A 21,898-nucleotide genomic window follows, 5' to 3' on the forward strand; every position below is an offset into this window, starting at 1 on the left:
GCCTTCGGCTCAGGTCTTGATCCCAGTGTCCTGGGATCGAGCCCCACATCGGGCTCTGTGCTCTGCGGGAAGCCTGCTTCTCTCTCTCCCACTCCCCCTGCTTGTGTTCCCTCTCTCTCGCTGTGTCTCTCTCTGTCACATTAATAAATAAAATCTTTTTAAAAAATGGAATTAAGAAAACAATACCATTCACAACTGCATCAAAAAGCATATACGATTTTTCAAAAACTCATTACCTAACAACATCTAGTAGATCTCCTATTTATTACAGTAGCCGACCACCATTACTATCCCAACGGTATCGTACTGGGGTACCTGTTTCTTAATCCCGCCCACCCCTTCCCTCCCCCTCCCTCCCCCTCCCTCCCCCTCCTTCCACCCGCCCTCCCCTTCTCTCTCGCCCCACCCTCTCCCTCCGCCCTGCCCACCCATTTCCTCCCGGCACCGCCCACCCCTTCCCTCCTCCCCGCCCTCCCCTTCTCTCGCCCCTCCCTCTCCCTACGCCCCGCCCTCCCTTTCCCTCCCCCTCCCTCCGCCCCCACCGCTTCTCTCCCCCCTCCGCCCCGCCCCCTTCTCGCTCCCCTCCTTCTCCCTCCGCCCCTCCCACCCCTTCCCTCCCCCTCCCTCCGCCCCGCCCTCCCCTTCTCTCGCCCCTCCCTCTCCCTCCGCCCCTCCCACCCCTTCTCTCGCCCCTCCCTCTCCCTCCGCTCCGCCCTTTCTCCCTCGGGGCTCAGTCGCTCGCGCTCTTTCTGCGCTCAGCCAGCGGCCCTCGGGCCGAGGGTCATGGGCGGCCTCTTGGGGCGCGCGGCGCTGCCGGGGCTGCTGAGCGGCCCGCGGGCCCCGAGCCCGAGCCTGCTCGCACGCCCCAGCTCGGGTGAGTGGCCCGCGACCGGCGGAGGAGGGAGGCGGGCGGGGGGGCGTAGCCCGGCCTTTGTTGGCGCGCGTGCGACCCCGTGGCTGCCTGACTCTGTAGATGGCCTCGGGTTCTCGCCGGGCGGGCCGGGGGCACCCTGCACGTCTTTCCCCACCTCTCACTGCCCCCCACTCCGATCCGCCCACCGCCCCAGGTTGCTCGGGGGCAGGGGGCCCCTGAGGGCTCCAGAGCAGGAGGCCTGGTGGCCACAGTAGGCAGTGGTGAGGGTCCCAGCGGACTGGGGCTTCTGGGGGTGGGGGGAACATTTGGAGCAGGTGAACACTCCCCACGGGGCCGGCGCCCTCGGGGTGCTTTCTCCAGGCCCTAACTCCGTTTGCGGTCCTAGGGCCGGTGTCTGTAGCCGGTTCTCGCCCTAACTGCGGCCCACAGGGCGCTCCCTGAGAGCCAGATGTCTTGGTGTTCCCAGGGCAGGAGGGAGTGAACTGCTATCTTCTGAGGGACAGGCCAGCTGGCAGCAGGCCAGGCTGCACGGAGATTCCCCTAGGCACTGGGCTTTAGGGGCACAAACCAGCCCCCGGGGGCTTCCTGCGCTGGGCTTTGTTCAGCCCTGAAGTGAAGTGGTGGGCACCCACAGCCTGCTGTCCAGGTCCCGCGCACCTTATGGGGTTGGGAAAGGGCAGCTGCAGACACCCCCGGGGACAGTGGCCTGCCCGGGCTCTATCATTTGTCTTCCGGTTCTGCTCTCCACCTGAGCAGGACTTGGCAGGACATCCAGGGTGTAGGCTCCTCTCAAAAGCACGTTTGGCCCTGGACCCAGGGCTAAGGGTTGGTGTAACTCTGTGGCCTGGGGCTGTAAGGGGTGATGGTGCCTCCTGTCTTGCTGGCAGTGTCCCCTAGAGGACAGACGGACTGGGCCAGGGCTCAGTCCCGTACTTGGGTCTGGAAGCCGCTTGCCTTGAAACCCTCCAGCAGCACAGAGCTCATCTGGTCAAGGAGGTTTTAAGTGGAGGAGCCCTCTAGAGTCTCCCCACCTGCAGGCAGGTGCCCCTCTACCCTGCTTCTCAGTCCTTAGCTCCTTTGCGTCCTGCTGTGTGTGGCCCACCTGGTGGGGAGAGTGGACCCCACTACTCCCTGGCTCCCTGCCGTTCCTTCACCTCAGACCCACAAGATGAGCTTTGGGTCCTCCCTCATGGGGCAGGCTGGGAGTTCAGATGGCGAGGACAGAAGTGGAAAGCAAGGCCAACAACATGCACTCTTTCCAGTGTGGCCTCTTTGGGCCTCTGTGTGGCCACTGAGCCCAGCTGTGCCTCCCCAGCTCTTGAAGATGCCTTCTCAGGGACACTGGATCCATCATGGGAGGAGCCATGGCCCCTCCTGACAGACTGGATGCACCAGGGGGCCCACTACCCTGTTGGTCCCTGAAAGGCAGAGTCATGCTGGGCCTTTGTTGGCTGTGGACCCTGCACTTCTCCCCTCCACGGCTGCTCTGGTGACCCCTGGGCTGTGGCAGGGGCATCCAGGTTCAGGGAGATGTGAAGGGCGAGGCACCTGATTCCCCTTCTTCTAAAGGAGGGTCCTCCTGGACCCGGGAGCGGACCCTGGTTGCAGTGAAGCCAGATGGGGTGCAGCGGCGGCTTGTTGGGGATGTGATCCAGCGCTTTGAGAGGAGGGGCTTCAAGCTGGTGGGGATGAAGATGCTGCAGGTACCTGGGCTCTCGACCTGTGGGTGTCCTTGAGGGGACTGGGGGTGGGGGGCTTCTCATGGACCTCAGCCCTTCATATCTCAGCCCTGTATCAGGAGGAGTATCCTGGTATTGGCAGTAGAAGGAGGGGTGGGGAGGTATCTGCTGGTGTGCCAGCCCATGTAGGTGTTACTTGCCAAGTGCCCTGAGGTCAGGACACCATGATCACTGCCCCAGTGCCCAGCGGCTCCAGGGGCTCCTCTCACCCCTTGCCCCAATGCCACCCAGGCGCCAGAGAGAGTCCTTGCTGAGCACTACCATGACCTGCAGAGGAAGCCCTTCTACCCAGCCCTCATCAGCTACATGACCTCCGGCCCCGTGGTGGCCATGGTATGGCAGGCAGGGGCGGTGGAAAGGGTGGAGGGCCCTGGGCTGAGCCCAGAGCTGCTGAGTCCTTGGTGATCCCCACCTCTCCCATCCTCTTTTATCTCTGTGCTGCAGGTCTGGGAAGGCCCCAACGTGGTCTGCTCCTCAAGGGCCATGGTAGGACACACCAACTCAGCTGAGGCTGCCCCTGGCACCATCAGGGGGGACTTCAGCGTCCACATCAGCAGGTCTGGGGGCCCTGACACACTCAAGCCACTGGAGCTGATGGGCCAGCTCATTAGGGTTGAGGAGGGCCTGAGTGTGGGGTGGTAGTCTGCTCCTAAGGCAGATCCACAGGACCTGGGCATCTTGCTGGGCCACAGTAAAGCCACAAGAGATTGTCCATGCTGGGATGTCACACACAGGAGGTGATGAAGCATTCTCTAATCATTGTGTGTGTACTCTGCCATCATTTCCTATTACCTGACTCTGTCTTGCCAGACACCCTGAGGGGTTGGCACGGGACAACTGGTGGGAACATGAGGCTCCCAGAAACGGTCTGGGCAGGTCATGAGGTTGTGGGTAAAAGGCCAAGATCAGGCTGGAACCAGTCTTCCAGTCCTGTTCTTGCTTTCTCCTCTGCCCAATGCCGGGCTTGCTCTTCTTGATGGTGGGGGATTAGCAGATAGCTCCCGGGACCCCCAAGGTGCACACTGAAGTCTGTGCCTTACCTTTGCTGCCTATCATTTGGCACAGGAACATCATCCATGCCAGCGACTCCGTGGAGGGTGCCCAGAGGGAGATCCAGCTATGGTTTCAGAGCAGTGAGCTGGTGGACTGGGCAGACGAAGGCCACCAGAGAAGCATCTACCCACCCTGAGCACTCAGGCTGCCTTCACCTACCCCAGCAGCCACCCAGGATCAACTACCTCTGTCGTCCAGAACTTGAGCCCACACCCATGGTCCTCCCTTCTGTCCCAGACCACCTCCCTGTCTACCTTCTGCCCCATCCCAGCCCAGAGGGGTTGAGCAACCAACTTTATGTGCCTTTTAGTATCCTAAGCCAATAAGAAATCGGACCAAATCCTTTCTGTACCAAAGTGCCAGATAACCTTTGGGGCATCTCCAAAAGTGTGTAGTGTAACCTCCCTTCCCCCAAAGGGGGGTGGAACATTAAAATTCGCTGTGTTGTGTAGGGGGGTGGATCATAGTTTCTGCCATCTCTGAGGTAGGACTTTATGCAAAGTTGTAAGAGTTTGAGAGTACAAATAAAGCTTACTCTCACACACCAGTAGGGGATCAATAACTTTGTTGAATGTATCAGACAGGCAGAGGTCCAAAGACCTACAGCCCAAAATGTGGGAGAATCCAAGCTGAGTCCCGGAGCTGGTGCTGCTTTAGCCCCCATTCATCTGATCATGCTGCATGAGGAGCTGCCTGCCTTGGGCAGGACTTGAGAATGGCAAAAGGGGGTGATTATGGGGCCCGCTAAAACCACCGCCAGGGCAGAGGGCCTTTCATGGCTTCATATGGTGGAGACTGACAGGAGCTGCCTGTGTCCACTTGTTTTCATGTTGTCACTACACACATCACACCTCACCCCAGTCCTCGGGTGTGTCCCTGGTCCCTTGTCATGGGTACTGGACATTGCATATCATTACACCTGCTGCAGCCGCCTTGGTCCTCACTTACTCTACTTTTTGACATCTTTAAGATTATTTATTTATTTATTCATTTGACAGAGATAATGAGAGCAGGAACACAAGCAGGGGGAATGGGAGAGGGAGAAGCAAGCTGCCCGCCAAGCAGGGAGCCCAATGTGGGGCTCGATCCCAGGACGCTGGGATCATGACCTGAGCCGAAGGCAGACGCTTAATGACTGAGCCACCCAGGCACCCCCTTTTTGACATCTTTATAAACGATGCCCTGATCCTGGATTCATAGCACTTGTTGCTACCTGTGCCTCCACGTGACGACACCAATGAAGTGCCCTGACTTTCTTAATCGGTCATGAAACAGGTCATTTTAGGAACTGGCACTGGGGTTGGCCGCGTGAGGGGAAGACTTTCCTTAGGGACCCACCCGCCCCACGCGCCTGCGCGCACCGCGACCGAACTCCAGTCCCAGCACGCGGCGCGGTAGCGGTGAACAGAAAATCCTAGGAGGAGCTAGGGCCGCTATGGGCGTGGCTAGCAGGCGGTGGGCCGCCCTGGGAGGAGCGTCACTGGGGGAACAGGAGGGGGCTGTGGGCGGGGCGTCCAGGGAAGACCCAGAGGCAGCTGTGGGCGGGGTTCGTGGGGCGGTCGAGTGCCGTGGGCGGGGCGTCCCGGGAGGAACCAAGAGGAAGTTGTGGGCGGGGCTAGCGGGGCGTCCTGGGCGGAACAGGAGACCGCTGTGGGCGGGGTTGGTGGGCCAGTCGGGCGTCGTGGGCAGGGCGTTCTGGGAGGAACAGGAGACTGTTGTGGGCGGGGCTAGCGGGGTGCCCTGGGAGGAATTGGAGACGGCTGTGGGCGGGGTTCGTGGGGCGGTCGGGCGTCGTGGGCGGGGCATCGTGGGCGGAAGAGGAGGTAGCTGTAGGCGGGGCTAGCGGGATGCCCTGGGAGGAACTGGAGGCGGGTGTGGGCGGGGTTCGTGGCGCGGTCGGGTGCCGTGGGCGGGGCGTTCTGGGAGGAACAGGAGACAGCTGTGGGCGGGGCTGGCGGGGAGGTCGGACGCCATGGGCGGGGCGTCCTGGGCGGAAGAGGAGGCAGCTGTGGGAGGGGCTAGCGGGGCGTCCTGGGAGGAACCAGGAGACCGCTGTGGGCGGGGCTAGCGGGGTGGTCGGACGCCGGGGGCGGGGCGTCCTGGGCGGAAGAGGAGGTGACTGTGGGCGGGGCTAGCGGGGCGGTCGGACGCCGGGAGGGGCCGACTGGATCTCGGTCCCCCCGCCAGATGTAGGGCGTTGACGACCAGAGAGCGCTGCGGGTCTCAGAGGTCCCGCTGTTGCCGGATCCGGGCAGGTCCCTGCAGCTCTCGCCGCCCCCGGCCCTCACCGACCGCCATGGCCCAGCCGCCGCCCGATGTCAGTGAGGACGAGTGTCTCCCTGAGTACCGCCATCTCTTCTGCCCCGACCTGCTCCGGTGAGGGCCGAGTTGGGGGCTCCCGGGGCGGGGGGTGCTGCCCCTGCAGAAGTGGCTCGGGAACTGCGGTTTTACTGGGATGTGTGCGCACCCCGTGCCTGGCGGCCGCACCGTCAATATGCCTAGATAGCCCTGGGGACGCAAGCGCTCTGGTATTTTAACCTTTGCACTGTTGGGAGCACGTTTTGTCTTGGTCAGTGGGGGCGGGTGTTCCCAGGGGTAGTCCTGGGAGGGTGGGAGTGAGGGGCAGGTGGAGGAAGGCTTGAATGTCTTGAGAACCTTTCTCACCTAATTGATAACCTCATTATTATTTACAAGTAGGCTCCATGAACAACGTGGGGGTTGAACTCATGACCCTGAGATCCAAAGTCTCAGGGTCTATTGACTTTGCCACTCAGGCACCCCTTAACAGATAACTTTCTGAATAGAGCTTTTTAGGTTGAAATAATTTTCCATGAAGACCCAGAAAGCCTAGGAATGCAGGCTTTAAAACGCAGCGTTTCATTTTCTTACAAAAGTCATCTTGTTTCTTGTCAACAATTCAAATCTGATAGAAGTGCCCAGTGAACAGGGTCAAAGTCTTCAGAGAACCACTGGCTTCCCCCCACCCCTAAGTCAACAGGGATCTCCTTTTTTTTTTAATTTCAAGACTTTTATTCTGACTGTTCCTTTTTATTTTTAAATATTTTTAAATAATTTATCTTTTTAAATTTAAATCCAATTAACATATAGTGTATTAATAGTTTCAGAGGTAGAGGTCACTGAGTCATCAGTTCATACTAACACGCAGTGCTCCTTACATCACGTACCCCCCCAATGCCTGCCACCCAGTTACCCCATCCCTCCACTCCCCTCCCCTCCAGCAACCCTCAGTTTGTTTCGGAGAGTTAAGAGTCTCTCATGCGTTGTCTCCCTCTCTGATTTTGTCTTGTTTTATTTTTCCTTCCCTTCCCCTATGATCTTCTGTTTTGTTTTTAAATTCCACATATCAGTGAGATCATATGGTAATTGTCTTTCTCTGATTGGCTTATTATGCTTAGCATAATGCCCTCTAGTTCCATCCATGTCATTGCAAATGGTAAGATTTTTTTTTTACATTATTAAATATATGTATATTTTAAGATTTATTTTTTTTAAAGATTTTATTTATTTATTTGACAGAGGGAGACACAGCGAGAGAGGGAACACAAGCAGGGGGAGTGGGAGAGGGAGAAGCAGGCTTCCCGAGGAGCAGGGAGCCCGATGAGGGGCTCGATCCCAGGACCCTGGGATCATGACCAGAGCTGAAGGCAGACACTTAACGACTGAGCCACCCAAGCACCCCAAGATTTATTTATTTTAGAGAGAGAGAGAGCATGAACACACATGCTTGTGTGCATATATGAGCAGGAGTAGGGCAGGCAGAAGGAGAGGGAGAGAATCTCAAGCAGACTCCCTGCTGACAACCCTGAGATCATGACCTGAGCCAAAATCAAGAGTCAGATGCTTAACTGACTGAGCCACCTAGGCACCCCATATATTTAAAACCAGTATGGAAATCTTTGTTCTTTAATGGAATATGTGCCATTTATATTTATGGTAATTAATGATATAAGGGTTTCATTTTTTTGATGGCTGCATAATATTCCATTGTATATGTACACCTCCATTGATGAACATCTGGGCTCTTTCCATACTTTGGCTATTGTGGACTTTGCTGCTATGAACACTGGGGTGCATGTGCACCTTTGGATCACTACATTTTTTTTTTTTAAGATTTTATTTATTTGACAGAGACACAGTGAGAGAGGGAATACAAGCAGGGGGAGTGGGAGAGGGAGAAGCAGGCTTCCTATGGAGCAGGGAGTTCCATGTGGGGCTCAATCCCAGGACACTGGGATCATGACCCCAGCTGAAGGCAGACGCTTAATGACTGAGCCACCCAGGCACCCCAATCACTACATTTCTATCTTTGGGGTAAATACCTAGGAGTGCAATTGCTGGGTCATAAGAGAGCTCTATTTTCAACTTTTTGAGGAACCTCCTTACTGTTTTCCAGCTGCACTGGCTTACATTCCCACCAACAGTGTAGGAGGGTTCCCCTTTCTCTGCATCCTTGCCAACATCTGTCGTTTCCTGATTTGCTAATTTTAGCCATTCTGATCCGTGTGAGGTAGTGTCTCATCATGGTTTTGATTTGTATTTCCCTGATGCTGAGTGATGTGGAGCATTTATTCATGTGTCTGTTGGCCATTTGTATGTCTTCTTTGCAGAAATGTCTGTTCATGTTTTCTGCCCATTTCTTGATTGGATTATTTGTTCTTTGGGTTAGTTTTTTTGGTTTTTTTTAGATTTTTAAATTTTCCAGAGAGAGAGAGAACACAAACAGGGGGAGCAGCAGGCAGAGGGGGAAGCAGGATCCCCACCGAGCAAGAAGCCCGATCTATGTGGGCCTCTGGAATCATAATCTGAGCCAAAGGCAGGTGCTTAACCCACGGAGCCACCAGGGGTCCCTAGTTCTTTTTTTTTTTTTATTTGTGTGTGTGTGTGTGTGTGAGAGAGAGAGAGAGAGAGAGAGAGAGAGTGAGAGCACGCTTGAACACACAAGCAGGGGGAGCGGCAGGCAAAGGGAGAAGCAGGCTCCCCACTGAGCAAGGAGCCTGTTGCGGGACTCAATCCTAGGACTCTGGGTTCATGACCTTAGCCAAAGGCAGATGCTTAACCAACTGAGCCACCCAGATGCCCCTGATAAGTTCTTTATAGATTTTGGATACTAGCCCTTTATCTGATGTGTCATTTGCAAATATCTTCTCCCATTCTGTCGGTTGTCTTTTGGTTTTGTTGACTGTTTTCCTTTGCTGTGCGGAAGCTTTTTATCTTGATGAAGTCCCAATAGTTCATTTTTGCCCTTGCTTCCCTTGCCTTTGGCGATGTTTCTAGGAAGAAGTTGCTGCGGCTGAGGTCAAAGAGGTTGCTGCCTGTGTTTACCTCTAGGATTTTGATGGACTCATGTCTCACATTTAGGTCTTTCAACCATTTTGAGTCTATTTTTGTGTATGGTGTAAGGAAATGGGCCAGTTTCATTCTTCTGCATGTGAGGCTGTCCAGTTTTCCCAACACAATTTGTTGAAGAGACTGTCTTTTTTCCATTGGACATTCTTTCCTGCTTTGTCGAAGATTAGTTGACCATAGAGTTGAGGGTCCATTTCTGGGCTCTCTATTCTGTTCCATTGATCTATGTGTCTGTTTTTGTGCCAGTACCGTGCTGTCTTGATGATTACAGCTCTTTAATAGAGCTTGAAGCCAGGCATTCTGAGTCCCCGAGCTTTGGTTTTCTTTTTCAACAATCCCCTGGTGATTCAGGATCTTTTCTGGTTCCATACAAATTTTAGGATTATTTGTTTCAGTTCTGTGAAAAAAGTTGATGGTATTTTGATAGGGATTGCATTGAATGTGTAGATTGCTTTAGGTAGCATAGACATTTTCACAATATTTATTCTTCCAATCCATGAGCATGGAACATTTCTCATTTCTTTCTTTCTTTTTTATTTTTTTAAAAGATTTTATTTATTTTTTGACAGAAAGAGAGACAGTGAGAGGGGGAACATAAGCAGGGGGAGTGGGAGAGGGAGAGGCAGGCTTTCCGCTGAGCAGGGAGCCTGATGTGGGGCTTGATCCCGGGACCCTGGAATCATGACCTGTGCCGAAGGCAGATGCTTACCGACTGAGCCACCCAGGCGCCCCCATTTCTTTCTTTTTTAAAAAAGATTTTATTTTTTGAGAGAGAGAGCACGAGCAGGGGCAGGGGTAGAGGGAGAGGAAGAAACAGACTCCTCGCTGAGCAGGGAGCCTGATGCGGAACTCAATCCCACGACCCTGGGATCGTGACCTGGGCCAAAGGCAGATGCTTAACCAACTCAGCCACCCAGGCACCCACGTTTTTCCATTTCTTTGTGTCTTCTTCTATTTCTTTCATGAGTGTTGTATAGTTTTCTTTTTCTTTTCTTTTTTTTTTCTTTTAAGATTTTATTGATTGGGATGCCTGAATGGCTCAGTCGGTTAAGCATTTGCTTTCAGCTCAGGTCATGATCCCAGGGTCCTGAGATTGAGCCCCACGTGGGGCTCTCTGCTCAGTGGGGGGCCTGCTTCTCCCTCCACCTGGTGCTCCCCCTGCTTGTGCTCTCTCTCTGTCAAATAAATAAATAAAATCCTTTAAAAAAATAAAGATTTTATTTATTTGAGAGAGAGGGAGCACAGAGGGAGTGGGAGAGGGAGAAGCAGACTCCCAGCTGAGTAGAGAGAGCCTGATGTGGGGCTTGATCCCAATACCTTGAGATCATGACCTGAGCTGAAGGCAGACACCCCAGGTGCCCCTCTATAGTTTTCTGAGTACAGATCCTTTACCTCTTTGATTAGGTTTATTCCTAGGTATCTTCCGGTTTTTGGTGCAGTTGTAAATGTGATGGATTCCTTAATTTCTCTTTCTTCAGTCACATTGTTAGAGTATAGAAATGCAACTGATTTCTGTGCATTGATTTTATATCCTGCCACTTTGCTGAATTCCTTTATGAGTTCTAGCAAGTTTGGGGTGGAACTTTTTGGGTTTTCTACATAGGGTATCATGTCATCTGCAAACAGTGAGAATTTGACTTCTTTGTGAATTCAGATGCGTTTTATTTCTTTTTGTTGTCTGATTGCTGAGGCTAGTATTTCTAGTATTATGTTGGAATTTTTTTTAGTTTTTTAATTGTTATGTTAATCACCATACATTACATCATTAGTTTTGGATGTAGTGTTCCATGATTCATTGTTTGTGCATAACACCCAGTGCTCCATGCAGAACGTGCCCTCTTTAATACCCATCACCAGGCTAACCCATCCCCCCACCCGCCTCCCCTCTAGAACCCTCAGTTTGTTTTTCAGAGTCCATCGTCTCTCATGGTTGGTCTCCCCATCCGATTTCCCCCCCTTCATTTTTCCCCTCCTGCTATCTCTTCTTCTGTAGTATTATGTTGAACAGCAGTGGTGATAGTGGGCATCCCTGTTGTGTTCCTAACTGTAGGGAAAAAGCTCTCAGTTTTTCCCCATTGAGGTTGATATTCACTGGGGGCTTTTTGTATATGGCTTTTATGATATTGAGGTATGTTCCTTCTATCCCTACACTGTGAAGAGTTTTAATCAAGAAAATTTGCTGTACTTTGTCAAATGCTTTTTCTGCATCTACTGAGAGGATCATATGGTTCCTGTTCCTCCTTTTATTAAGGTAGTGTATCACATTGATTGATTTGTGGATGTTGAACCACCCTTGCAGCCCAGGAATAAATCCCACTTGATAGTGGTGAATAATCCTTTTAATGTACTGTTCAATCCCACTGGCTAGTATCTTGGTGAGAATTTTTGCATCCATGTTCATCAGGGATATTGGTTTGTAATTCTCCTTTTTGGTGGGGTCTTTGTCTGGTTTTGGGATCAAGGTAATGCTGGCCTCATAGAAAGAGTTTGGAAGTTTCCTTCTGTTTCTTTTTGTTTTTTTTTTAAGATTTCATTTATTTTTTGACAGAGAGAGACACAGCGAGAGAGGGAACACAAGCAGGGGGAGTGGGAGAGGGAGAAGCAGGCCTCCCGCTGAGCAGGGAGCCCAATGTGGGGCTCGACCCCAGGACCCTGAGATCATGACCTGAGCCGAAGGCAGACGCTTAACCATCTGAGCCACCCAGGCATCCTCTCTGTTTCTATTTTTTGGAACAGTTTCAGAAGAATAGGTATTAATTCTTCTTTAAATGTTTAGTAGAATTCCCCTGGGAAGCCATCTGGCCCTGGGCTCTTGTTTGTTGGGAGATTTTTGATTACTGCTTCAATTTCCTTGCTGGTTATGGGTCTGTTCAGGTTTTCTATTTCTTCCTGGTTCAGTTTTGGTAGCTTATACATCTCTAGGAATGCATCCATTTCTTCCAGATTGTCTAATTTGTTGGCATATAGTTGCTCATAATGTTGTATTTCTTTGGTGTTGGTTGTGATCTCTCCTTTTTCATTCATGATTTTATTTATTTGATCCTTTCTCTTTTCTTTTTGATAAGTCTGGCCAGGGGTATATCAATCTTATTAATTCTTTCAAGAACCGGCTCCCAGTTCATTGATCTGTTTTACTGTTCTTTTGGTTTCTAGTTCATTGATTTCTGCTCTGATCTTTATTATTTCTTTTCTCCTGCTGGGTTTAGGCTTTATTTGCTATTCTTTCTCCAGCTTCTTTAGGTGTAAGGTTAGGTTGCATATTTGAGACCTTTCTTGTTTCCTGAGAAAGGCTTGTTTTTGAAGATTTTATTCATTTATTTATTTATTTATTTATTTATTTATTTATTTGACAGATAGAGTGAGAGAGCACAATCAGGGGGAGTGGCAGGCAGAGGGAGAGGGAGAAGCAGGCTCCCCAATGAGCAGGGAGCCCAACACAGTGCTCGATCTCAGGACCCTGGGATCATGACCTGAGCTGAAGGCAGATGCTTAACCCACTGAGCCACCCAGGTGCCCCTCTTGAGAAATGCTTGTATTGCTATATACTTCCCTCTTAGGAACGCCTTTTCTGCATCCCAAAGGTTTTGAACAGTTGTGTTTTTATTTTCACTTGTTTCTATGATTTTTTCAAATTCTTCTTTAATTTCCTCGTTGACCCATTCATTCTTTAGTAGGATGCTCTTTAACCTCCATATATTTGAGTTCTTTCCATATTTCCTTTTGTAATTGAGTTCAAGTTTCAAAGCACTGTGGTCTGAAAATATGCAGGGAATGATCCTAGTCTTTTGGTACTGGTTGAGACCTGATTTGTGACCCAGTATGTGACCTATTCTGTAGGCTGTTCCATATTTACTCAGGAGGAGTCGATTCAAAGCCCTTATTTCCTTGTTGTTCTTTTGCTTAGATGATCTGGCCATTACAGTGAGTGGAGTGTTAAAGTCCCCTACTATTATTGTATTAGTACCAATGTGTTTCTCTAAATTTGTTATTAATTGCCTTATATAATTGGCTGTTTCCATGTTAGGGGCATAAATATTTACAATTGTTTCTTGTTGGATAGACCTTTTAATTATGATATAGTGTCCTTCCTCACCTCCTTAAAGTCTTTGACTTAAAATCTAATTTGTCTGATATAAGGACTGCTACTCCAGCTTTCTTTCTTTCTTTTTTTTTTTAAGATTTTCTTTATTTATTTGTCAGAGAGAGAGAGCGAGAGAGAGTGTATGCTCTCTCGAGAGTGAGCAGCAGACAGAGGGAGAAGCAGTCTCCCCACCAAGCAAGAAGCCAGATGTGAGGCTCGATCCCAGGATCATGACCTGAGCCGAAGGCAGACACTTAACCATCTGAGGCACCCAGGCATCCCAACCCCAGTTTTCTTTTATGTCCATTAGCATGATAAATAGTTTTGCACCCCCTCACTTTCAATCTGGGGGTGCCTTGGGTTTAAACTGAGTCTCTTGTAAGCAGCATATCCATGGGTCTTGTTTTTTTATCCAGTCTGGTCCCCCATGTGTTTTGGTTGGGGCATTTAGCCCATTTACATTCAGCGTAACTGTTGAAAGATATTAATTTAGTGCTATTGTGTTACCTGTAAAGTCACTGTTCCTGTAGGTTGTCTCTGTTCCTTTCTGGTCTCTGTTACTTTTGGGCTTTCTCTTCGCTTAAAAGATCCCCTTTAATATTTCTTGCAGGGCTGGTTTAGTGATCACAAATTCTTTTAGTTTCTGTTTGTCTTGGAAGCTTTTTATCGCTCCTTCTATTTTGAATGACATCCTTGCTGGATTAAGTGTTCTTGGCTACGTATTTTTCTCATTTAGCGCCCTGAATATATCATGCCAGTCCTTTCTGGCCTGCCAGGTCTCTGTGGATAGGTCTGCTTCCAATCTAATGTTTCTACCCTTATAGGTTATGGACCTCTTGTCCCAATCTGCTTCCAGGATTTTCTCTTTGTCTCTGAGATTTGCAAGCTTCACTATTATATGTCGGGGTGTTGACCTGTTTTTTTATTGATTTTGAGGAGGGTTCTCTGTGCCTTCTGGACTTGGATCCTTCCCCAGATTATGGAAGTTCTCAGCTATTATTTGCTCCCATATACCTTCTGCCTCTCTCTCTCTTTCTTCTTCTGGGATCCCAATTATTCTAAGATTGTTTCACCTTATGGTATACCTTATCTCTCAAATTCAACCCTTATGATCCAGTAGTTGTTTATCTCTTTCTCAGTTTCTTTATTCCCCATCATTTTGTCTTGTCACTAATTCTCTCTTTTGCCTCATGTATTCTAGCAGTTAGAGCCTCCATTTTTGGTTGCATCTCGTTAATAGCCTTTTTTGATTTTGACTTGTTTGGATTTTAGCTCTTTTATTTCTCCAGGAAGGGATTCTCTAGTGTCTTCTATGCTTTTTTTAAGCCTAGGTAGTATCTTTATAATTGTCATTCTGAACTCTCGTTCTGACATCTTACTTATGTCCATATTGATTAGATCCCTGGCAGTGAGCACTGCCTCTTGTTCTTTTTTTTGAGGTGAGTTTTTCCATCTTGTCTTTCTGTCCAGAGAAGAATAGATGAAAGAGAGAACAAAATACTAAAATGGCAACAACGACCCCAGAGAACTATGCACTAAATAAATCAGAAGAGACCCAAAACAGAAAAAAAAAAAAAAAAAAAAGGAGAATGAGAGAGAGAATATCATCAGACAGGTGAACAGAACAGAGCAATACATTGGACCCTGTGTGTATTTTGGTCTGTTTGTTAGAAACTAGGGACCTATCTCTTTAAAGTGCCTCCTGTTTTTTTAGGGACAAAGTGGCCTTCATCCCAGGTGGTGGCTCTGGGATCGGGTTCCGGATTGCTGAGATTTTTATGCGGTGAGCACTGCTCTGGGTACTCCATGCACTCCCACCCCCTGAGACTCACTCCACCTTGCATGGACCCTGCGGGATCTCTGGGCAAGAGGCCGGTGGGTGGTAGGAACTCCTCTAGGCAACAGGCCACCAGAGAGCATCTGAAAGGCATCATATGCTTTCCTGGAGGAGGCAGGACTCTAGGGTCTCCTCCTAGAGGTTAGTTGAGACTGTGGCTCTGGCCTCAGCACCCCCATTTGTACAAAGAGGAAGGGTTCAACAGGTTGAGGTAACTCTACTGCCAAGCTCCCTAGGGTCTTGCCAAGCCAGGGTCAGGGTGAGCCAAGTTGACCCCAGCAGTATGCAGAGCACAGTGCCTCTTGAGAGACGAGATCTGTGACCTTATGTCCAGGTCAACTGCTTATGACCCCCACCGAGGAAAGGGCCAGAGTTAGGCTGGGGTTGGGGGAAAGAGGAAGACTGTTCATATCCTAGTGAACCCTTCCCAGTTTTCTCCAGGCCCCCACTTTTCTTTCTTTTTTTTTTTTAAGATTTTATTTTACTTATTTATTTGAGGGAAAGCACAAGAGGAGGTAGGGTCAGAGGGAGAAGCAGACTCCCTGCTGAGGTGGGAGCCCGATGCGGGACTCGATCCCGGGACTCCTCTGTCATGACCTGAGCCAAAGGCAGTCACCTAACCAGCTGAGCCACCCAGGTGCCCTGGGCCCCCACTTTTCATACCGGAGAGGTAGGTCTCACTAGATGAGATTCAGGGACTTGTCCAGGTGAACTCATTTCCCACGCTGGTGGCTGTGTGCATGTTGCTCCTCCGAGTGGAGTGTGGCCAGCTGTGCTGAGAGTCATTTTGAGGACTAGGCGGGACCTGCTTAGCAGGTGGTAGGTACTGTTGTTACCGTGAGGCTGAGTTTGTGAGGCAGGGCAGGCACCCTGGCCGCAGAATGGGCCCTCCCTGTTCTTCACTCCTACCTCATAGGGAGAGGCTGGGGGCCCTAGCAGGCCCCATGCAGATGCCTGAGCTGTGTGTCTGAGGCTGCAGCTGCTTCAGTGCTGTGCACGCGGTGTTTGGGGCAGGGCCCACAGCTCTGTGTGGCTGGGATACCCTGTGCCAGAGAGACCCAGACGAGACACCCCAGCCTGGGCACACCAGCGGTGCCGCCCTGCTTTGCTCAGGCCCCTGTGTTCTTTGCAAGCTGTGCCTTTGGACACAGCCTAAGAGACCCTTGGGGGAAAGGAGCTCTGCCTAGAGCAGGCAGGAGGACACCTGGGGGTGCCCCTGGCATCTTGCCACCCTCACACCTGCCCTCTGGCTTTGCAGGCACGGCTGCCACACAGTCATCGCCAGCAGAAGCCTTCCAAGAGTGTCAAAGGTGAGGGGGTCTTTCCTGTGTCCACCCCATTCATGGGTGGCACTGGGGGGGTCCTGAGGCTCAGAAGATGGTGATACCAAAACCTGCTCCTCTCCCAAATGTGGAGCTGCAGTGCAAGTGGCCTCCCAAGGATATCCCAGGCTTCTTCCAAAGTCTCATTATTGTGAGGAGGCTCTCACGTTGGGTAGGACTGTGGCCCCAAGAGAGATCTCGGCTCATAAGGATTTTGAGGGTGGTTTGCATGTCCCGTCCACCTGGGAGGAGACTCTCACCACTGCCCCAGCTGGTCTCTAGGCAGGGACTGGAAGTCAGCTGGAGCTGCCGTTGACTCATGGCCAGGGACCAGTGGCCTGGAGGGTAATATGGAAGGAGGATCCGGGGGTGAGGGGAAGAGAGTGTCGCCTAGGGCTGTGGCAGAGCATGGAGTGGCCACTTAACAGCTGTGCCTTCCAGAGTGGGGTCCAGCGTCACCTGGACACATCACCCTCATCAGGTCCGGAAGCCACAGGGCTGCTGGCCACCTCTCTTCCTGTCTGGCTTCCAGGCTGCCAGAAAGCTGACTGCCGCCACTGCCCGGCGGTGCCTCCCTTTATCTCTGGACGTTCGGGCCCTCCCAGCCGTCGCAGCTGCCGTGGACCAGGCACTGAAGGAGTTTGGGAAAATCGACATTCTTGTTAACTGTGAGTGTCTGATGGATGAGGCCCGGGGGCTTCTGATGGGTCAGCCTCAGAACCCCCGTCCTGGGCCCCAGGCTCTGTCTGGGTCAGTGCAGTCATGGTTCAAGTGGACATCCTGGGAACTCCACCTACTCACAGAGTCAGGGTACTCTGATGTCCCAAAATTCTCCTCTTAAAAAAGAAAGGGGGACTTAATTTTTTTTTTAAGATTTTATTTATTTATTTGACAGAGAGAGAGATAGCGACAGCAGGAACACAAGCAGGGGAGTGGGAGAGGGAGAAGCAGGCTTCCCGCTGAACAGGGAGCCTGATGCGAGGCTCAATCCCAGGATCCTGGGATCATGACCTGAGCTGAAGGCAGACGCCCAACGACTGAGCCACCCAGGCACCCCTAGACTTAATTTTTTTAGTAGAGTTTTAGATTTACAGAGTAATCGAGCTGCCAGTACCTAGAATTCCGTGTATCCCCACACACAGTGCCCCCTGGCGTGGACAGCTTGCATTTGTAGGAGTTGATGAACCAGTATGGTCCATGCTGTTAACCTTAGTCTGCGGTTTACATCAAGGTTCACTCTTTGCTGAAATTCCCTTTTAAAAACACAGGCTGTATTGATTTCTTGCAGCTAACAAGGTACCACGAGCTGAGTAGCTTAAAACAATAGAAATATGTTCTCTCATACTTGTGGAGGTCACAAATCCCAAACCAAGGTGGGGTCACCCTCCCAAGGGTCCAGGGGAGGATCTGTTCCGAGCCTTTCTCTCAGCTTTTTGTGTTGCTGGCAGTCCTTGGTGCTCCTTGGCTTGGGGCGGGATCACTCCAGTCTCTGCCTGCCTCTCTGCATGGCCTCCCCCATATGTCTCTGTGTCTTTTCTCCTTTTCTTAGGAGGACACCAGTCCTTGGATTTAGGCCCCCCTAATCCCGGGTGACCTCATCTTAATTCGACTGCATCCGCAAAGATCCTATTTCCAAATAAGGTCACATTCACAGGTACCAGGGATTAGGACTTTAGCTTGTCTTTTTAAATTATTACTATTGGGCGCCTGGGTGGCTCAGTTGGTTGGGCGACTGCCTTCGGCTCAGGTCATGGTCCTGGAGTCCCGGGATCGAGTCCCGCATCGGGCTCCCTGCTCGGCAGGGAGTCTGCTTCTCCCTCTGACCCTCTTCCCTCTCGTGCTCTCTATCTCTCATTCTCTCTCCCTCAAATAAATAAATAAAATCTTTAAAAAAAAATATAATAAATTATTACTATTATTTGAAGATTTTATTTATTTATTTGAGGGAGAGAGAGAGCATGAGCAGGGGGAGGAGCTGAGGGATAGGGAGAAGCAGACTCTTCACCCTTATTATTATTATTATTATTATTTTAGATGTGGGGAGGAGAGAGAATGTTAGGAAGGCTCCATGCTCAGTGCAGAACCCAACCCGGGGCTCAGTCTCACAACCCTGAGACCATGATCTGAGCTGAAATCAAGACTCAGATGCTTAACCGACTAAGCCACCCAGGCGCCCCTTCAGCATATGTTTTTGAGGGACATAATTCAACCCATGATATCCATCCTGCCCTATCATTCAAGCATTTACCCAAGTGCTTGGGCCCCTTTCCTGTCCAGCCTGGACCACCCTGAGGGTCCATGTGTCCTAAGTGCCTGGGGCTCCAGCACCAGCCACTGTCTTCTTACACCCTGCAGGTGCAGCTGGAAACTTCCTGTGCCCTGCCAGCGCGTTGTCCTTCAATGCTTTTAAGACCGTGATGGACATCGACACCTTGGGCACCTTCAACACATCTCGTGTGCTTTATGAAAAGTTCTTCAGGGTGAGTGTTCTTTCTACCTGGGAGACGTCTCCTCTGGACACCCACTCACTGCACTCCCCCATGTGTTACAGGACCATGGAGGGGTGATCGTGAACATCACTGCGACCCTGGGTACCCGGGGGCAGGTGCTTCAAGTGCATGCAGGCTCTGCCAAAGCAGCTGTGGGTACGGGCACCCCTATCTGGTCTGCCTGCCTGGGCTCCCTTTAGGTCCCTCTCCTGCCTGTCCGTGGAAGCCAGCAGTGTCCTAGTGAAGTTAAGCCCAGTGGTGGGCAGTGGAGAGGCCTGGCCCTGAGCCCCGACTCATACCTGAGCCACCCCAGAAAGCAGAGTAGCCCTGCATCCCCCCCTCATGCCTGCTTGCCTTCTCTGCAGATGCAATGACACGGCACTTGGCTGTGGAGTGGGGTCCCCAGAACATCCGTGTCAACAGCCTCGCCCCTGGCCCCATCAGTGGCACAGAAGGGTTCCGGCGGCTGGGTAAGCCCCTTGGGGAGCCCCGTGCCCCACAGTGCCTCCATGGGATCCTCTCCCACCTGGCTGGGACAGGCCCAGGAGAAGGGCCACTTCCTCATGGCTCCCAGGGCTGGCAAAGAGGCTGTCTCCAAGCCAAGTCTTGGCCGTTCTTGGGGAGCACAGCTGTGATAGACTAATGGTTGGCCAGACATGGACAGGTGCTCCTTGGAGGTAGAGGCCACAGAGCTGCCAGCCTTGACACATGAGCCAGACACAAAGGGGGCACCCATTAGCACCTCCAGAACCTTGACAGGGTGCATGTCAGAGCCCTGTATTGGCTCTGTGGCCGTGGCCATACCTTGCTGTTCCTGCCCTGCTGGGATGGTGCCAACAGTGCCCCCAGGGCTCCTGGACGTGGTTTAGGGAGAGCTGGGCAGAGGGGAGTGGAGGGCCCTTGTCCTAGGGCTCATGGGGCTGAGCCTCCTTCTGCCCTTTCAGGTGGCCCCCAGGCCAGGGCTGGCACTAAGACTCTGGCCATCCCCCTCCAGAGGCTGGGCAACAAGACAGAGGTCGCCCACAGCGCACTGTACCTGGCCAGCCCTTTGGCGTCCTACGTGACGGGGGCCGTGCTGGTGGTTGACGGCGGGGCATGGCTGACATTCCCCAATGACATCAAGTTGCTGGATGATTTCACATCCTTCTCTGCGAAGCTCTAGGTGATGTGCCGCTCTCACCTTCTGGGGGTCACCTCTGTCCTTGGGCCCCTTCCTGAAACCCCCATCCAGGGGGCTGATGTTCACTGTTTTGGGCCCTGATGTGTCTCCCCTGAATCCCTTGGGTGTTTAGACATGTTTTGGGCACTTTTGGGTTTTGACTACCCCAACAAACCAAACCATACGTAGGGCAGGGCTGAGGAGGAGTCTCCTTGAGCACATGGGTGGTGCTGGGAGGGGGCCCAGCCCAATGTAGCTGCCCCGCAGACCTCAGGGCCTCCCTGTAAATCAGGACCCGCAGCAGATGGGAACCCCTCTCTTTGGGCGCTCCACTGGTGCCCTCTCTGGAGGCCTGAGGGCCTGCTGGGCCCGTGGGGGTAGGGCGAGGGTACCATTGCTCTCTGCCTTCCACTTCTCTCCACTAATCCTGGTGCTGGGGCCAGCCTGTGAGGCCTGCACACCCTACTTCTCTGAGCAGGAGATTCCTCTGAAGAAGGCGGAGGAGGTGTTGGGCCTCTGAGCTCCTCTGTCCCCCAAACCTCTTGGGTCCCTATTGTGGGCCGGTGGCGGAAACACTCTAGGGCCATGGCTGGCTCCCATCCTGTCTCTGAGGGGTGGGTATGGTGGAGGGACACACCAGGAGCTCACAGCATATGGTCACACCATGAAGCTGTGGTGGGAGCAGGTTTCCCTGGAGCAGGTAGGTTTGTTGGTGGACACAGTGATGCCGAGAAGCCCCTCTTCTGATGCCCTCTGTGGTTTGGTTGCAGGCTGACATGTCTCAGTGCCCATGGGATGTAGGCTACTGGACAGCGGGAGGGTGTGGGCCCCAGGCTGGCCCCCCAGTCACTGGGATGAGGAACACTCATCTTGGGGAGCTCTAGGAGATTGCGGAAGGGGCTGATGGTGCCCACCCCCTGGAGATGCACAAGGCCCGGCTGCCTGCTGCCCTCTATGGGCACTGATGTGGACCTGCAGCATTCTTCCTACCCTAGACTGGCCACTCAGGGCTGCTGCCCAGGAGATGTACAGGAGGCAGAAGCTGGTGCCCCTCAGCCTTCCCCTGTGACCTTGGCATCTGCTGGAGTTTCTGACAGGCACAGGATGGCTGAAGCAAAGGAGCCGTTCTGAAGGGAAGCTGGTCCACAGTCCCCCTGGGACTCCTCCTGCAGTGCTCCTCCCACCACCAAACTGGACAATCTCTGCAGCATCTAAATCAGAGACTGGCCCCTCCTCTGGGAATTGTGCTGTGTCCACATTCCCTCCCCATGGCCCCATCTCCCGTGCTCAGGTGGGAGTGACCTGGCAGTGAGGCCATCTGCTCACCTGGATGTCTGCCAGGGGGAGTCTGACATTCTGGAGCTCCCTTGGGAGTTGACCTGAGGTCTGTGGCTGTCCCCCCTGTCTGCCCTGCCTTGCCCCGGCCTGGGAGGACTTTGTTGTCCTCCTGCCTGTGTCCCCTGGGTGCCCTGAGGTGGCTCCACTGCTTGGCTGCAGAAACCGGGGCATCTCAGGCTCCCTGTCTTCCCTTCCTGGCTCTTCCACTTGGGGATCTTACTCCACAAGGGGAAGCCAGACCAGGGAGGCTAGAGAAGCAGGTTTGATCCCTCCCAGCCCAGGCGTGGGGTCCTGGATCTCCTCGCCAGGGTGTTGGGCTACAGATGGGATTCCCTGGCCAGGGGACACCCATCCCTCTCAGCCGTTGGTGACATGGACCGGTTGTCCCCCACCTGCCCTGGAATCTGTCCTTTGCTGGGACATCCCCGTGGACTTAGTCCTGCGCCATTCCGGGCCCAACTTTCTAGGTCCTCCACCTGGCACACAGCCCCCTCCTCCCTGTCTGTACCACCAGCTGACATAAGCATAGGTCGTAGCATTTTGCCAATAAATGCATTTCCCTAAAAGTATTCTTTTTACTATGAGACAATTTACTGGACTTTGCAAAAGTTTGTAGAAGGAAAAGGAAGACACTTGAAT

The 21,898-nt window shown here is 52.2% G+C and overlaps 2 protein-coding genes across 4 annotated transcripts; both read left to right on the forward strand.

The window, feature by feature from the left end:
- The first annotated feature begins 729 nt into the window (after positions 1-729).
- On the forward strand, positions 730-4,213 carry NME4 (NME/NM23 nucleoside diphosphate kinase 4). The gene is made up of 5 exons (XM_028111938.2): positions 730-874; positions 2,444-2,577; positions 2,845-2,946; positions 3,058-3,170; positions 3,679-4,213. Exons 1-5 carry the CDS (start codon positions 784-786, stop codon positions 3,800-3,802), a joined length of 564 nt encoding a protein of 187 aa, XP_027967739.1. The 5' UTR covers positions 730-783; the 3' UTR covers positions 3,803-4,213.
- Positions 4,214-5,798: 1,585 nt separating this feature from the next.
- DECR2 (2,4-dienoyl-CoA reductase 2) lies at positions 5,799-21,828 on the forward strand. Of its 3 annotated transcripts, none has more exons than XM_028111936.2 (9): positions 5,799-6,042; positions 14,829-14,897; positions 16,210-16,261; positions 16,806-16,941; positions 18,629-18,753; positions 18,825-18,918; positions 19,128-19,232; positions 19,707-19,924; positions 20,692-21,828. In XM_028111936.2, the coding sequence occupies exons 1-8, from the start codon at positions 5,963-5,965 to the stop codon at positions 19,922-19,924; spliced, it is 879 nt and encodes a 292-aa protein (XP_027967737.1). In that variant the 5' UTR covers positions 5,799-5,962; the 3' UTR covers positions 20,692-21,828. The 3 variants fall into 3 exon arrangements, with proteins under 3 accessions (XP_027967737.1, XP_087873372.1, XP_027967738.1); XM_088017246.1 differs by having other exon boundaries at positions 20,917-21,828; XM_028111937.2 differs by lacking the exon at positions 14,829-14,897.
- The last annotated feature ends 70 nt before the right edge of the window (positions 21,829-21,898 follow it).

Source organism: Eumetopias jubatus, unplaced genomic scaffold (genome assembly GCF_037043125.1).
Source record: "Eumetopias jubatus isolate StellerSeaLion01/CBP00866 unplaced genomic scaffold, mEumJub1_p1.0 scaffold_12, whole genome shotgun sequence".
In the NCBI taxonomy this organism is placed as follows: Eukaryota; Metazoa; Chordata; class Mammalia; order Carnivora; family Otariidae; genus Eumetopias; species Eumetopias jubatus.

Coding starts and splice junctions, on each gene's coding strand:
- NME4 (XM_028111938.2), top strand. CDS start 784: ATGGGCGGCCTCTTGGGGCGCGCGGCGCTGCCGGGGCTGCTGAGCGGC. Junction 875..2,443: donor GCTCGCACGCCCCAGCTCGG/GTGAGTGGCCCG, acceptor CTTCTTCTAAAG/GAGGGTCCTCCTGGACCCGG. Junction 2,947..3,057: donor CCGGCCCCGTGGTGGCCATG/GTATGGCAGGCA, acceptor TCTGTGCTGCAG/GTCTGGGAAGGCCCCAACGT.
- DECR2 (XM_028111936.2), top strand. CDS start 5,963: ATGGCCCAGCCGCCGCCCGATGTCAGTGAGGACGAGTGTCTCCCTGAG. Junction 16,262..16,805: donor GCCTTCCAAGAGTGTCAAAG/GTGAGGGGGTCT, acceptor TCTGGCTTCCAG/GCTGCCAGAAAGCTGACTGC. Junction 16,942..18,628: donor AATCGACATTCTTGTTAACT/GTGAGTGTCTGA, acceptor TACACCCTGCAG/GTGCAGCTGGAAACTTCCTG.